Source organism: Perissodus microlepis, chromosome 9, assembly GCF_051167445.1.
Source record: "Perissodus microlepis isolate ML-2025 ecotype Zambia chromosome 9, ASM5116744v1, whole genome shotgun sequence".
NCBI classification, from domain to species: Eukaryota; Metazoa; Chordata; class Actinopteri; order Cichliformes; family Cichlidae; genus Perissodus; species Perissodus microlepis.
In genome coordinates this window covers 18,859,481-18,875,961 of record NC_140469.1, presented here as the reverse complement: position 1 = coordinate 18,875,961, position 16,481 = coordinate 18,859,481, and the positions used below count along the sequence as shown (strand labels likewise).

The 16,481-nt window shown below is 43.0% G+C and overlaps 1 protein-coding gene across 2 annotated transcripts in view; it reads left to right on the top strand.

The window, feature by feature from the left end:
• The window catches only part of dlgap1b (discs, large (Drosophila) homolog-associated protein 1b), a 94,907-nt gene that overhangs the window by 72,450 nt on the left and 5,976 nt on the right, over positions 1–16,481 (top strand). For both annotated transcript variants that reach the window (XM_084939451.1, XM_084939452.1), the window contains exons 7-8: positions 11,948–12,333; positions 12,423–12,502. In XM_084939451.1, the coding sequence (XP_084795577.1) occupies positions 11,948–12,333; positions 12,423–12,502 (466 nt within the window). The remainder of the gene's footprint in view (positions 1–11,947; positions 12,334–12,422; positions 12,503–16,481) is intronic.

Here is a 16,481-nt window from a genome sequence, read left to right as displayed (position 1 = left end):
ATAACTCAAGAGTTAGTAAAGGCTAATATTTATTTATATATTAAGCTTGGATGTGACAGTTATTCTGCCACTTTAGTTTTAATCAACACCTCTGCTACACTCTTCTTGATTTTATTTCTTATCTCAAATATTGCTTTTTTCCCTCATTCTGTACGGTTTGTGCAAACTTTACCCAAAGGGATCATTTCTATCCATCAGTTTTATTCAGTCAATTGTTCCAAGTCTTCAGCAGTAACTCAAAATTTGCCCAGAAAATTCTTTTCTCTTGGGAAAAGTTTCACCACTATAAGTTTTTAAATGGCAGTTCTTCAAATGTTTTGCCATTTAAACTGATGTAGTGTGATACAAGTTTATTGTTCCCATAAAGTAAGTGAACTTTAAACAGCAGAGTTACAGGATAATGCTTCTCTACCACATTTTCTTGTTTTTATCAGCTCCTCTACAGCTCACTGTAATACCATGTGTTTTATGCTGGATATCTCTTGGAGAATAGGCACAATACTTTATTGCTTCAAGCTGTATGTTCAAAGCTGCTGCAGCAGATTTGTTGGTTGCACATCCATGATGGGAATCTCCCATTAAAGATTAAGATGAGCTTCGAGGTTTGATGTGTTGTGTGTTTAGAGATGATCTTCTGCATTCCTTGGTTGTTTGAGTTATTGTTACCTTCCTATCAGCTTGAAGCAGTCTGTCCATTCTCCTCTGACATAAACAAGACCACTCTGTAAATCGTCTGGCACCAGCAACCATGCCACGATCTAAATCCCTTAAATTACCTTTCTGTCCCATTCTGACACTCAGTTTGAACTTAAGCAGTTTTTGTTGAGCATGTCTACAAGCCTGAGTTGCTGCTATGTGATTCGCTGATTAGAAATCTTTGTTAATGAACAGTTGAACAGGTGTACCTAACAAAGTGGCCAGTGAGTCTCTTGTTCTATTTTATGAGTTTGGGAGAGTTAGGAGTGGTTTAGTGTATTGGATACAAAGCTGCCTCAGGTGTGTGCATCTGTGTGACTAACAGATTCAGTCACGCTTTCTTTTTTTCTCTCTATCTCCTTTTTTACCTTTCAATTCAGTCCTCAGAGAAGCTATTATTAGTCCGCACTGAGTTTGGGTTAGAGACTTAATGAAGGGTTGCATGATGAATGTGTACACTCAAGGAAAATTAAAAAGTAGAAGCTATGACCTCACTAAATATTTACTGAGTCATTCACCTGCAGCATTTGTTTAGTAGAGCAACTGACATGTCTTTGGATGCGATGTGCCAGAATTAACCTTCACTTTTAGGTGTTCTTGCTGAGGTTTTCTTAACTCGCTTTCAACTTTTCCCCTTTCATCAGCCTGCTGATTCCTCTGCACTGTGGTTAAAGTTAATTCCAGATTTCTGGTAATCCACTCGAAGAGCTGAAATGAGACTAAAGAACAAAGATAAAGAGGTCAGGTGAAAATGTTGTTAATTAAAACAGCTAAGCACTAAGCCATGAAGCTCTATTGGAGCTCTGCAGAGCTGCATGTTTTCACCCATGTTTTATCATTTAAAAAAATCTCCAATTATTTGGAAAAAGTTGAAAATGCTGCACAAGATTATTTTTACTCTGGTATCTGCTATTTACAACTCTTTGAGTTACAGAGGATGTTTATACCTCTCTGATTTATGATGCAGTATTTAATAATGAATGTGTATTAGTTAGTGAAGCAGGCTTTTTTGGTGTCTTTTTGAACATCAGCATTCAAAACTATGGTTTTTTCTTATTACTCACATTATTCCAGTTTCAAATAAACAGGAAAAAAACTGCAACTCATCTTCTGTGTCTTTGAACTGGAACATTAAACAAGTAAAGTCAAAGTCTTGCACACCATCTACTTTCAAGATTTAGTAAAATTATGTCTCGCAAATGGCAAATTTTTAAAAACTGTGAACTTTCTACCATGACTTAGCTTTTTATAGAAATAAACAAAATATATGAGCACATGGCAAGATCTTTTGCATAAAACAGGCTAATACGTTTATGCTAATTATTTTAATGTAATTTCTCTGAAATGTAATTTATATATGAAGCTGATATGTAGATGATATTAAATAAAAATTGATTTTTGTTTATTTTTATCTTACTTGTAAACAGAAAAACAACACAGGGCAGTGTTTCTAATGAAATGATCATTCTTTCAGTCCTAGCTGATCACCACTAGGGGGAGCTGAATTCCTACTCGTAGAATAATTCCTTTTGGTGTTTTACCACAACAGTAGGTTGTGTATGTGAGGCAAGTCATAAGTTCTCCTCTCAGATTACTGTCAGATATTATTTTTGGTGGAGTTTCTGCCTCATCAATGCTACCGGTGTGTTTTTCTGTGTGTGTAACATACACAGGGACTGGGAGAGAGGAATTAGTCATCAATAAGAGTTGCTGTACCCCTGAGTGATGACTGACATTCATGCTATCCTTGATGTATATATGCCTCCAAGACACTGACATCAAACAGTGTTTGCTGAGGACGCTGTACAGGAATGCACCTTTGAGCTCCATCAATCCTCCGAACCATGCCTGTTCCTCGGTAACGCTCAAACACATATAGTATTCTCTGAATCCTGCTCTGGCCATTAATTATAGGGATAGATAAAGCTCTGTGTTAGCAACCTACGCCTCTGTATGTGAACTACACCTGTGTGTCAGTGGATCAAAGGTGCCATCCTCTAAGGTGGAATTATTATTCAAAGAGGGATGTAAATTAAACAGTACTCTGGTGTCATCTGTCTCTGATTCTCTCTTCTGCACCCTCTCTCTCTCTCTCACGCACACACACACACACCTGCATAATGCTGTCATTCTACTTGCTTTGATGGTTCGAGTAGGTGTGTTTGACAGGAAACAAGGGCTGGGTCAAGGCATGTAGTGACACACTAGCACAGGCGCAGCACACATGTGGAATAAAAAGGAGAAAGACGCCATTCTCAGTTGCGGTTGGCAGCTGTAACTCGATGGGGTTTTTTTGAGCATCAGGGTGTGTGTACGCATGCGACGGTGTCAAAGTGTTTGTGTGTGGCTTCTCCATTTGCAGCTGCGGGATCAAGCCCAAACTGGGAGCTCAATGTGGGTAAACTGTGATTTGGCTATCTCTCTTCCTGGAGAAGATAAATCCTAGCCATGCTGGTGTGTCAGCCGCTCAGTAATTACTTCATCCTGTCACGACTGTCTGAGAATGCAAGCCAGTGGGAACTTGCACTGTCGCTCTTTCACTGACTTGAGTGGAAAACACTGAGCATCTCTTTCACTGTGACAGCTTAAGAGTGTTAGTCACAAGATAAATAAATCCAGAGGAATTAAATTTAGTTCAAAAGTTTTACATCTGTGGATCTGCTTTTCTAGCTTTTCCAGCTCTGTTTTAAATGTATCATCGATGTGCTGGACCGTATACCTTCCTTCCTAATTTTTTATCCGTCAGATGTCTAAAAGAAAATTCAATTTGAAGGAAATCCGGCTCTTGTGATTCTGATGTAGCAAAGTAAAGACATGCAATATGAAATCTTTCACTAGATGTCATCATAGTTTCACCTGCTTTGAAGTGTTTTGCCAGTTCAATTTGGCAATCTGGACCAACTTATAAGTGTTGTCCCATATAATGCACAACCTAAGGTCTGATGCAATGTGATCGTAAGTAACCTTTGATTAAAAGTTGGATCTGCAGGCCCTTTGCTATAACATAGCATCAATCAGGTTTAATTATTATGTGTTTCCATGACCTGAATCATCAGTGATTTCCTGCCTCAACATGCTCTGGAGCAGAATAAAAGTGAATAGGATAAATCTGCAGGACTTAAAGCTTTTTAGGTGGCTGCTGGGTGTCTATATTTACTTACGACTTAATTGGTCCCTGCTTGTTACGGCTTGGAATGCTTTGATTATAGCCGTTTAAGGAGGAAGAGTGGTGCTTTTGACACAGGAAACACAAGCAAAGAGAATGTCATTCATTCCTCTCGTCCTGCCATTGGTTTGGAACAAAGTTAAGCGAGCGGGGGAAAATGAGAAAGGGGCGCGGGGAGGAGTTGACAGGGCTACTGCAAACACAAAGAATGGCTGCGGCAATACACCCCTGCTGTCTCCACTCTGCAGAAAGTGCACATACAACAGTTTCCTGTTAATGTGAGGAATTCACTATTTTATTTTGAGAATTACTTAAAAAGAGTAAACCGCTCATTTGGTGTGTTAGATCAGGTGGATAGGGGCTCCACTGTCAGGTAGGGACTATCCCACTCCCCATTTTTGCTCTTCCTGTCTGTGTTTTGGCATCAGGGGCAAAGGAAAAGCAAAGCCCTGAAAGGATTTCCTTAGTGTTGACTATGGATGATCCTCGTGGCTCCTGAATGCTAAAGCTGGGCAGGGCAGGGCCTGCAAACTTAAACCCCTCAGGGAATGAAAACATAAGAGGGAGTGGGATATATAGTTAAATCTCTTCCAAAGGAGATGGGAGTTTTTTTGAAGAGCAGAAAAACATGTTGGGTTTTTTTGCCATATTATCTTTACAGAACGTTGAAAGTTTTTACTTTATTTGACAGCAAAATTATGTGGTTGAGAGTTCTTGTTGCTTTCACTGTTCTGGAGAGGGGAGAGAATATGTTGGAGTAAGTCAGAGGAAGAGTGCATGGCTGTAAGTGGGTGGTTTGGGCTGTGCAGTGTGGGAGGCCAGGCCCCAGTGCAAATTAAAGACTTCTCTGTGAAAGTCCCAGACTCAGCTACAGTAATGTGTGCGTGTGTGTGTGTGTATGCCTTAGTAACTGAGCCTGTGTGCAAGCGGCCGGCGGGGAAGACACCCAGCCCTCCTTTTTTTTTCCTTTTTTTTTTTTACCAGTCATTAAAAATAAGCCGCAACTCACCGCTGGTGCATACTGAGAGACAGCAAGCGGGAGAGAAAGAATGCATCTCCTCTTTCTCCTCCCTTTCTTAAAGCTTTGCTGCTTCACTAACCAAGTAAAACAGAGAGGAAAGAGGAGGGGGGAGGCTGTGTCGAAGAGGACTGATTTGACTCAGATTTTTGAGACACATGCTCAGAACCCTCCCCCTTGTAAAAAAAAAAAAAAAAAAAAAAAAAAAAAAGTAGCAGGAGTTTTTTTCCAGGAGGGAAGAGAGAGAAAGAGATGAATGGGAAAAGGAATGCAGGAGACAAACGGGTGCTCTCAGCAGGAGAGTGGGAATGCTGGAGAGACCATTGTTCCTCCCCCATAAGATTCAGCAGGGAGTGCATGTAAACACACAGGAAGAAGGGAGAGAGGGGTGTGAAAAGTCACACCTGAGAGAGACACCCAGAGCTCTGTATCATCTTCATAGGTTTTCATATTTTTCCTGATTCATGCTCGTTGCATTCACATTCCTTTTGGGCGCACACGGATGCCTATAGCAGCAATCTCATCTTTCGTTCTGCCCCCCCCGACCCCGTCAACAGGATGTATAGGGTCAGAAGGTCAGGAATGAAAACCACAAAAGACTGTGCACTAGTGTTGCCTGGTTCTTGTTCCAAATCCCCCCTTTAGCCTCTCTTGTACCTCCTGCCTTCCTTTTTCCTTCGTTTTCCCCTTCCTCTCTCTTAACTTTCCATCTACCCCCACCTCCCAGTTTCTCCTCTCATATAGGAGAAACAGAAGGCCAAACGTTTGGTTTTGGGCCCAGATGGCTTTAGTGTGCCTCTGGCAGTGGATTAGGCCGCCAGTGTCTCCTTTCCCCTCCATGTGCAAGTGGTCAGGACAAAGAACGTCAAAGAGGGGGAAAGGGGGAAGGAATGTGAGGAGAAAAAACCCCAGTGCTGTGAAACAACACCCGGCACTGATGTTTCATGACATTCCTGGAAGAGTAAACTCAAACGCTTGTAAAAACAGCAAGCCAGCTTTCCTTTTACTTTTTGTGCCCGGTCATTTTATGAATCAAGTTTTGACTTTTTTTTTTTTTTTGGGGGGGGACTTTTAGTGTAACTCCACAGGAAGCTTGTAGCATGCCTTTTCTTGTTGGAGGAAAGAAGAAGTGAACTTTTGACCACATTCTGCTGCATTTATATGTAAATAACAACTGCAGCAAGCAGTGATCCTTCATGTAATGACATGACATCGGTATTGTGTTTCAGGCCCCAAAGCTGATGCCTCTGTGCACGCAAGCGTGCGTGCGTGCATGTGTGTTTGCGTATCAGCCTCTTGTGTTTTTGTCGCCTTTGTGTTTGCTGTTTATGCCCAGTGAGCATTATTCCCAAGGCTTGTGGTTCTATTTTTCTGTGCTTGGCTGTAATTCCACAGGCTTTCAGTTCTAGAGGACAGTCATGTTTTATCTGAACTGTATTCAGCACTTGGAGACAGTGTGGTGGCAACACTGGTGTGTTGTGTGTATTTTTAGTTTAAAAGCCACTGGCCTAAGTGGCTTGTGTTATCCACTTAGCAAGACAAAAAGACCGCATCAAGGCTTCTCTCTTCTTCTTTAAAAAGAATTGAACAAGTGTCATATTCTTAGGCACTGCTCAATCACAAATATAACTTCACGTAATGACTTATCTGATTTCCCCCTCAGCTACATGATTCTGTTTTTCGGTATGCTAGACTTGTTACAGTTGCCCATGCTGTCATTGCCAGCACATCTGATGTGTCACCGCGCACACTGAGCTAGTCTGCTCTTAAAGTATCAGTCTCTCTGTGAGCAATGCTGTGGGAAATGAGTGCAGTGAAAGCATGCGTGAGATGTGTGGGCGTGCTAGCTTTAGTGTTTGAGCTAATACTCAGGTTTATGGCCCACAAAGCTGCTGGAATGTATAGTAAGTGAAGTAAACGGCATGGCACACTTTGTCCCATCTCACTTCCCTTTCTGTTATTTTATCTTTATCTCTCTCTCATGCTCTTCTAACTCTCCCCCTTATGTTGAGTGACTATATGCTTGCTTTCAGACCCTGCAGGCAGGTCTTTTGGACAGAAAGAAAAGGCTGATGTATTTCTTCGTGTGTCTGTTGGCTCGTCATGCCGAGGAGAAGGGGAGAACAAAAAATATGGCCTGGAGCCATCACAGGGCAGGTCTAACAAGAAAGCCCCTTGATTTAAAACAACAAAAATGTGGGCTTGTCTGAAGAAGACAAGCCCACATGCTTCACAGCTGTACAGGGAGGAACTTTGAGAGTACATATTTATGTGAAATCCTGGTTGATTATACCTGTCAGTGCAACAAGTGTCATCTAGCATGCATTTACAGTGTTGATGTTGGCAATTACACTATTGTTAGAATGATTGTTAGTCATTTGATGATTTTTATATACATGTATAAAACAATCAGCTGCGTAGTTCAAGAGTGATGTGATCCTAAAACATTAGATCTGCACCTAAAATGAAAAGCTTAATGTGAACTTTCAGTTTTTTATTGTTTTTCCCCTTTAGTTTTTAACGTCTCAGTCCACATTGTATCTGTCCACACCTGTCACTGATTGACAGGGCGAGGAGAGCATCAAGCCATAAAAGAGGAATCCAGGTAACCAGGCTTTCTATTTGAACTTGGAACACAGGAAAGTAGGTTAAGTGAAATAAATCTATTGCCTAACAGGGAGCAGCTGCCTGCCAGATTTAGCGGTGGCTGACAGTTGTAAACAAACTCTTATCTAGTGATTCAGGAGACACAAGCCTGCCAGGGCAGTTACCCACTGTTGACACGGGTTTCTGTCAGTAGGGGCACGCTGAGAACACAACTTTGTTGATAGCACTGCTGGTGTGAGGACACTAGAGGCATATTTGACACATGTTTCATACTGATATGCATCCTTATGATAACGTAAAAAAAAATACATTTAAATCAGCAGTTTCAGGATGTTTACAACTTTGGCACCATTTGCACTAAAGACTACCACCCCCAAAAGCACTCACACATGCTAAATATACTCCTTTAAAGGGCAGTCGCAGACCGCCACCTTCCCCTCCTTCTCACATATATGCATAGGCACACACAGTGAGCTATTGTTACTGAGTGCTCAGGCATCTGGAGAGCAGAAACCCTTTCTGCTGCCCTTTGACCTCTGGTGGCTGGGAGCTGCAGACTGACTTCGAAGTCTCATAGAAACTTTTAGGTGACTCACAGGCCTGTCAGAAACGTTCATGTTTCATTGTATATCATGTGCCGTGTTTGTTGTGTCTGTAATACTAACTTAACAGTGATAAGTAACAAACAGCTAATCTGCTATCTTAAGTTTTGTTTTTAGCATGTAGAAAATGTTAAAGGACAAGGCTTCTCGTAATCTCTTTCAGTTTCTTTCAGTTTAAAGTAGCCTTCTAGAGGCAGTGTTGAGTCGGGATTGGTATTAGTGCTGCACTGTTGTTCAGAACAGCAGTGAAACGTCATATGGTCTGAACCTTTCAAGTGCTTGTCATCCAATAACACTGTCCCTGAAACACAATGACAAGCCTTTTTGAAAACAGTCCAAGAAAAACTGGTTGGTAGACTTTAGCATTCAGCTGTACAAAGGCAGCTCTTCAAGGCAAAAAACCCCCCAAAAAAACAAAACGCTCTGGGAAATTTATTTACAGCACAGGAGCGCTCAGCTGCTGTGCCTCTGCTGATATTCTGCTTTTTGTTTCACTTTTTCACTTCAGCTTTTAAGTTTTCCTGTTGACTGGTGTAACCTGTCAGAGTAAACAAATGACCAATGGAAGCTCTTTCTCTGCTTGCTGGTGGTAAAATACCAGGCCTCCCAGCAAACTTTATGTTGCTATGTGATGCCATGGTGACACTATCACAAAGGACTCCAGCTGGGCCTCTGTGTGAGTGAGTGTGCTTGATGGGGAGTGAGACGGACAAATGGACAAAGTGAGCAGAAGGAGTCGGGCAGTAACTCTGTGATTTACCCCGGTCCCTCCTCCTCCGTGTTGTTCGACTCTTCTTCTGTGTTCTCTCTTCTCTCCCCTCTGGCAGACCCTGATCCCAAACATAGTGCAGCTGGACGCAGCTGTCAATATTCCCCCATACCAACCGCCCCTCATCCCAGTCTTTGTATTTCTTTGGATGGTGGTGGATTTGCCCTTGGCCCCCGCACGGGGGAGCTCATTCCTGTTAGCTAGCCTCTTAAACCAAACCGTCTGCTCTTTGAAGTGGCCTATCCCACAGATATACAGATTGGAGATTACAAGGCAGCTGCCTGCCTTCAATCTGTCTAGTAACATGAACACGGTGATTAAATAAAGGAAACAGCATACACCTATGCAGGCACACAAATGGGGCGCAGTCAAAAAAAAGAAAAGGGAAAAAAAGAGGTGGCTAGCGAGTCTGTTTTTGTTCCTAAGGCCGGAGAAATGAATGGAGACTTGCTTTGTCTCGGGGGGGGAAGAGGGCTTTCTTTGATATTATCAAGCCCACGGGTGGGGAGAGTGCCCTGCCAAGAAGAACTGCTATTCACACCAACTTGTCTGCATGGGACTTTTGAAGCGTTCGTCAAAAGAGGATTTGGCAGAGAGCCACTAAAGTTTTGTCATTCACAAACTCCTCTCCTCTTGGAGATGACAATGCTTGCAGCAGGCTGCACCTACCTCTCCGTGGGAAGAGAGATAAAATTCCACATTCTTCTTTCCATTAAGCGAGGAAGTTAGTCCTGTTTTGTTTTTGTTTTTTGCACACAAGAGAATATGAACTTTCTTTACTCTTTGATCAAGGCTGCACTGACCTGATATTATAAAGTGACAGACAAACCTCTCTGTGTGCTCGTCACTGTTTATCTGTGGTTAGTAAAGAGAGGTTTTCACATTCCTTTCTAAGGGTTTGATGGAGTCATGCATCACATTCCTGCTTTACTCTGTCCTTGAATGCTTGCGAGTGTGGGAGGTCCAGGGCAGTATAGCTGTCTAATGCTTTCATGGCTGTAAGGCGGTCAAGCTATTTTCTTATCAGCTATGTGGAAACTGGAAACTTGGTCTCAGTCTAATCCGGGAAGTTGTTTTGGTCAGATGTTTTCGACTAATTTTTCTGTACATACAGGCTAAAGTTAAAGGATTCACTTGTTTAATTTCATTATAATTGAAAGTTTTTTCAACATAAAACTAAAATCCTTTATTTTGTTAAATGCTTGACTTCACATCCTTTCACGAGTTTGCATACGAGTCACTGGTACAGGCTGGTACGCTGCTGACAACAGTTCCTGATGGATAGAGAGCATATCATTGGCAGGAAGTGTGCGGTCTGCCTTGATGTGGAGAAGCTGAAATGTTAAGGAGGGTTGTGTCAATGTTATTTGTGTGCCTCTCCTGGCCTGTGTGCGCGTACTTGTGCGTGGGCATGTTCAGACTCCCGAGTGTTTACTTAACCTGTCTTGGCATTTGAAACCCCTGTCATTCTCCACTGTGTCTGGCTCTCACAGTGACAGCTAGGGTGGGACACAGCGCGTCGTCTCCAGTTTCATGCAGTCTTTTTCTTCTTTTTTTTTCCTTTGAGCAGATGAAAACCCTTTTTAACCCTTCTGTAGGCTTGAGAGGAGTTCACACACATATACAGTCATCCAACATGTGCACATACACACACACGTGACTTTTAGATGACTTCAGGGAATAGAAACTGAAAGATGATGCATGCTCTGCATGCGACAGTGCAAATATGGCACACTTAGATAAGTTTGTTTGGTTTTGGCAGTAATTCCCATACATACACTATCTGTAAAGAATTACATATGGTATTTAGCTTCAGAAGGAAATACAGTAAATCATTATTTTTTCCCTTTATTGTGGTTTGTTTTGCCATCATCAAAGACTCTCACAAGCTGTGATCTCCACTCAGTGCAGCACTCATCTTATCTAAATACTTTCCAGCTTGTCAAAAGGCTCAAATCTTCACTAGGAGGAGGAGGAGGAGGACGGGTACAAACGAATGACTCTGACAAACCAAAAGGATGAAGTCAGCCCCACTGCTCACCTCCAGTATGTTAAGGCCTCTCTGTAGCTGTCAGCGAGATGGCAAGACACAAAGCAAACAAGAGCTCTCCCTGTAATAGTTATATAGATATAGAGAGCTGCGTGTGCTGGGTGTGGTTGGTAACAGTTGTGTGTCGCGCACAGACTCCCGATCTCACCATGGTAGGATGTTTGTCTTTTGTAGGGATTAAAAAGGGATCCAGGAAACCTGCTGTCCTACTTTTGCCACAGAACGCAGAAAGGGCGACCTACTTTTGATGGTAGCACTAGGCCAGGAAGGAGACTCCAAATCATAATATAGTTAGGAGGTGGCTGTTTTTGTCTTTCCTCACACAGGTTATGCTTCTTGTCTTTTGGCATGTTTCTAAGGCTTCTGACTCAGTGTGTGCGTGTGTGTCAGAGAGGCTCCATTGTCTGCACACAACCTGTAGCTGTAACATGAGAGGGTGAGAATGCAAGAGGAAGACAGTTACTGGGAAAAGCAATGATGATTTTTTTTTTCATACATACTTGCTTGCATTTAACACAAAGCCTCGGGGGTGCATGCAGCTCTGTAGCTGGCTTCAGCAGTGTCATTTACCTTCTGTCACATAAGGACGCATAAGCAGGGAGAGCTATATTTGGCACAATCACATTGCTCTGGATGTGTACAGTCAGTGCGTATAGAGCTTAACCATCTAGATCAGTGGGTCAAGTGGCTGACATACTAATCCTATTACTAGATGCAGCTCTGATTTGTCAAAGTTGGCTCTAATCTACTGCACATTTTGACTGCAGCACAGACGTCTAAGACCTCTGGGTGAACTGCCATCTATCTACATATATGTAAAAAATTTATTTCAATGGCGGTTACTGTATGTTTGATGTCCTTCATCTACTTTACGTTTACTTCTTTAAATGTCTATTAAATTATTATTGTACTTGCATTTAAGTGGACCCTGCTTCACAAATATCCACTTCTCTCAAACCTTGCACCTCTAGGTTCTAACACAGACTCAAGCACCAAGATATTTCTGACATCTGTCTTTTTGTGTGCGTCTTCTTTGCAGTGTCATCATGCATCACCACCTACAAAAAGACCCCTCCTCCGGTCCCACCACGAACTACCCCATCCAAACCTTTTATATCGATCACAGCCCAAAGCAGCACCGAGTCCGCCCAAGATGCGTACATGGACGGGGGTCCCGGCACACGAACGGGTATCAGTTCCCAGCCGGGCCTGTCCAACTCTACAGAGAGCATCGATAGCATGAAGGCCCTGACGGCAGCCATAGAGGCAGCTAACGCTCAGGTGCACGGCCCTGTGAGCCAGCACGTCACCAACAGCACCATCACCATCACTGCCACCGCCACCACTTCCGCAGTTGCACACGTCTCCGCGGACACCAAGGCGCAGAGAGAAGCTCTCCGCAAGTGCCTGTCCATAGGGATCCAGGTTTGCAAATGAGACTGGGTTTCAGTCAGAGTTCTAATCCAGTTTTTCTGGCATGCAGACAGTTTGAGAATTTCTCCCCCTTCTCTTAGGTGGACCCAGAAGAAGGAGGGCCCACAGAGGAGCAGTCTAAATTCCAGTCGATAGGAATTCAGGTGGAGGACGAGCGATGGTGAGTAGAAACAAAAAAGGGAGTAGATGTTCTTAAAGTAAAACTGGATAAGTCTAAGGAGAGAGATGAAACAGGGATATCAGAAAGAGGGCTTTTTGAAACCAGGGTAGGTTGATAATGTGCGTTACAAGCTTTTGCACCCCCCCCACCCCCCTCTCTGCACTGGCTTCCCTACAGCAGCTGTCCACAGTTGAGGGGTGGCTGGCGTCAGAGCCCCCTCAACTAAGGGCCCCAAATGACAGCTGGGCCAGAGGATGTGGTATAGGGAGATTGGAAAGCTGAGGGGGTGAGTTGACAGCCATCTGTTGCTCCAGTCATTGTGATTCAGGCTGTTTGGGGCTGCGTGTTTGTGTATGTGTGGGAGGGAGTGAGGGAGGGAGAAGAGGAGGGAGTTTTATTGAGTTTGTTTAGGTCTGAGAGACCGCTGCGCTGTCAGCTAGCCGTTCATTCTGTTGCATGTTCCCAGTTTGAGGAGAAGAGCCTAGTGTGCTCGCTGTTTCATTAGCTCACATTGCACCACACTCCTTTAAGTTCTCTGGTGGGACACTCAGCCATTTGTAGCTTATTTGTCTGCTTTCATTCCCGCCCCCCCGCCCCCCGCCCCCGCCCCCACCACACACACACACACACTCTTTTGTTTTTTTAAGTCACCTTCTGTTTAGTTAGGAAAGCTAGTCAGTTTAGCCAGTTTCTGGTTTTTGCAACTCATTGAAGGGATGCTTCTAAAATTCAAAGCGACATAAGCTTTTATCAAAGGTCACAGAGAGGGCCACGTCCAGCACTTCAAAATGTGCTGGACGTGGAATGTTAGGGGATTTCTGAAAGGAGGAGGTCTCAGCTGATCAACCATGCTCTGAGTTCCTGGATACACCAAGCCAAATATTAACTCATCCAGATAGGCTGTAGTCTACCTAAGTTTGGACTTGTTGTTATGCTGGACTGCAGCTAATGCATTTTTCTGGTTAATGTTTGGTGTTGGTTGGCATGTATTTTTGTTGATACATGCATGACTGTTTACCTGTTGGCATTCATCTGTAATGGTGTGTGTGTGGGTGTGTATGAGTGCACACCTGGGAGGTCTGGGCATGCTGCCCCCTACATTAGATTCCCAGACAGTGAGAGTGCCAGACTCCTACGGCCTTCTTCAGTGTGTCTGTAGGTGTGTGTGTGGGTGTGAGTGTCTGTGTGTTTTTATGCAGCAGTCATAGGTCATAACCTCAGCTTGCTGTTTGAACTAGGATTAACTGACGGGCAGTGGAAAGAGATGTAAAAGTGTTGGAAAGAACAAATAACATGCTTGTCTTTAGACAAACATCTTCCTTCTCTCTTTTACCTATTTTTTTTTAATATGATAATATTTGTATATGAAGCATTTACTTAAATGCAAACTGAACAGGATGACTTATTGATGTAGGTTGGTCTTTTACGACCCCACAAATTAAATTTAGGGTATGTTGGACACTGTACAGATTCTTTCCTAATCTCACCACGAAGGCGTGCCAGCCCTGATTTTTCCCGTCACTACCTGTCACCAGCAAGAGGAGGAATTAACACTGCTATGGTTTTATGAAGGACTCTCTCTGTATTTGTGTGCTTGTGTGTATTCTTCGCTTTCTTCACCAAACATTCATCTGTTGTACTTCATACTCGGCAGATGTTTTGCTCTGAACCTCGTGTTCCAGAAGTCCAGTGTCTAATATGAAGTTGTTTAGACAAGTGTTCCTCATGTTTTGGCTAAAAATTCTTTTCTGACACACTTTCACCATGGTATGTTTTCAGCAGCTTCCTGCCTTTGTCATCAGAGGCTTTAACAGTGTCAAGATGTAACCACGGTGATGTCACTTACTGGTTTGTGGACCGCATTTTAAAGCCCCGAAGTTGACGTTTTAGCGGCCACCATGTTTTTTTTATGGCCAGAAGTGACCATATTTGGATGAGGGGGTGGAGCAGTAAGTTATCAGCTAGGGGTAGCAAGAGAAGTTAGCAAGCTGTAAATCACATCAAACCAAACTATTTCTCAGATGATTACATTTTAAAAGTCTCCAAATGGCAAAAGTACTGCAAACAATGTACAGAGGTTCAGTTCAGTGACTCGGGTTAGCTGAGGTGAGGCCTAGCAGACACCTCATGTTATGTTAGTATGAAGAAGAAAATTAGCCACAGAGACAAAACTGTTTTCAATGTTTATTAATTAAAAACTGCCATTTTTGATACTTTTTGACACACTTCATTTCTCAGCCATGGAATTTACCATTTGGCTGATAGCTCGTCAAACTGCAGTGCCTTTGTTACACACAGGCACTGCACTAGTCCTGAAAACTTAATATAAGGGATAATTAGCAATGTTAGCCTTTTTGTTTTTGTCCTAGCTGACTGAAGGCTTTCATTAGACATTAAATCCAAATAAGGCATGTTTCTTTTTTTTAGGGCCATTTCCTCTTGCTTTTAAGTGTAAACCAAGTATCTGCAGATGACAGGAAAATGAAGAAAACGTAGGCCCTTCTGGTTCAGAGCAGCAGCAGCATATGGAATGCAAAACTCAATCTCTGTGGTGATTTATCACTTTCCATTACTTGAATGTAGGAAGAGGAAAGATTTTCTGTGATTTTTATTAGCTCTTGCATACCTTACTTGTGTTTTATAGGTTTTTTTTCCTCTTTCACATTAACTTTTATCCTTTAAAACGCCCTAGTTCTTTTTGTTCTTCTGCCTCTTGTCTGTTGATCTAACCGTCTGTCTGTCTGGGCAGTGTTTGGCTTTGCCTGTTTCTGCCCCTGCAGGAAGTTGTTAGCAGCCTGATAGAAAGCAGGCTGTGGTCATTAGATCTGAACACCTGCTTGGAGGAGTTATTCTTTAACTGCTCTTCACACTCACACAAACATACACGCACACGAAGGGCTGCTGGCATGTACACGTAAAGCGCATACACGCTGTTTGATCTACCCGACGCCACTCCCATCTTGCTTTCTTTTTTTTGTGTTCACAGAAGAGGGGAGATGAATGAGAAAAAGGGGGAAGTAAAGATGAATGGGTAGAGTTCAGGAGGAGTGTGTGTCCGGAGATGGGCTGAGCGAGAGGTGATCATTTGTGTGTGTCATGCTGCAGGCAGGTCAGGTTGAGGTTTCATGTGTGAGAGGACTGTGGGCAGCTTTTGGTTTAGAGTAAAGCTAACAGGCCTGGTGGAGAGGGTCTATTGACAGGACAATTGTAATCCCATATATGTCTCACAGTAGGATAATGGATTTTTGAATGGGGGTATTTGTGTTGAACTGAAATGAGCACTAATACCCAGTTATTTTCTTTTATCCTTAGAGCCCATGTCTATGAGGGCTTTTATGCCTTTTCATCAAAGTGTATCACTTATTTTTAAAGTGTCTCAATGACCACCACTCTGCTACATTTTTGTATATGTTATTAAATTATGTGCTTTAAGTCATGAGCTGTAATCAATTATTAGACTAATGGCTTGTCCAATCACTGTGAAGTTAGCCTGCCAGTTCCCTCCCCCTCCTCTCCTCTCCCAACACCCGCATCCCTCTAACATCCCATTTATCTCTTGGGTGGTGAGCTGCTCTATAGAACATCGCCAGCTCTGTGTGTGTGTATGTGTGTGCATGTCTCTGCTGTTGCACATAGTGTGGAGAGACTTGGCAGAGGCTGCCCAACAGCGGCACAAAGCCTCTGAGTCAAATGCGACATGGCACGCCCAGCTGTAGAGAAGGGTTCCAGGTGTGAGTGTGTGTGCATGTGTGTTTTTGTGCTACCACTATTTGTGTATGCGCAGCGGTCCCACAGCAGGGCTTGTGGTGTGACAGAGGCCTGTACACACTGTTGCTATTGAATGAGCCAGGTGACAAAACATACACGCACACGCACACTCACACACAAAAGATGTTCCACAATACAAAAGCTATTCATCGCTGAGATCATTGTGATGATAATCGCTGCTAAAAGGAAGGCTATAAAAATAAACTAATCA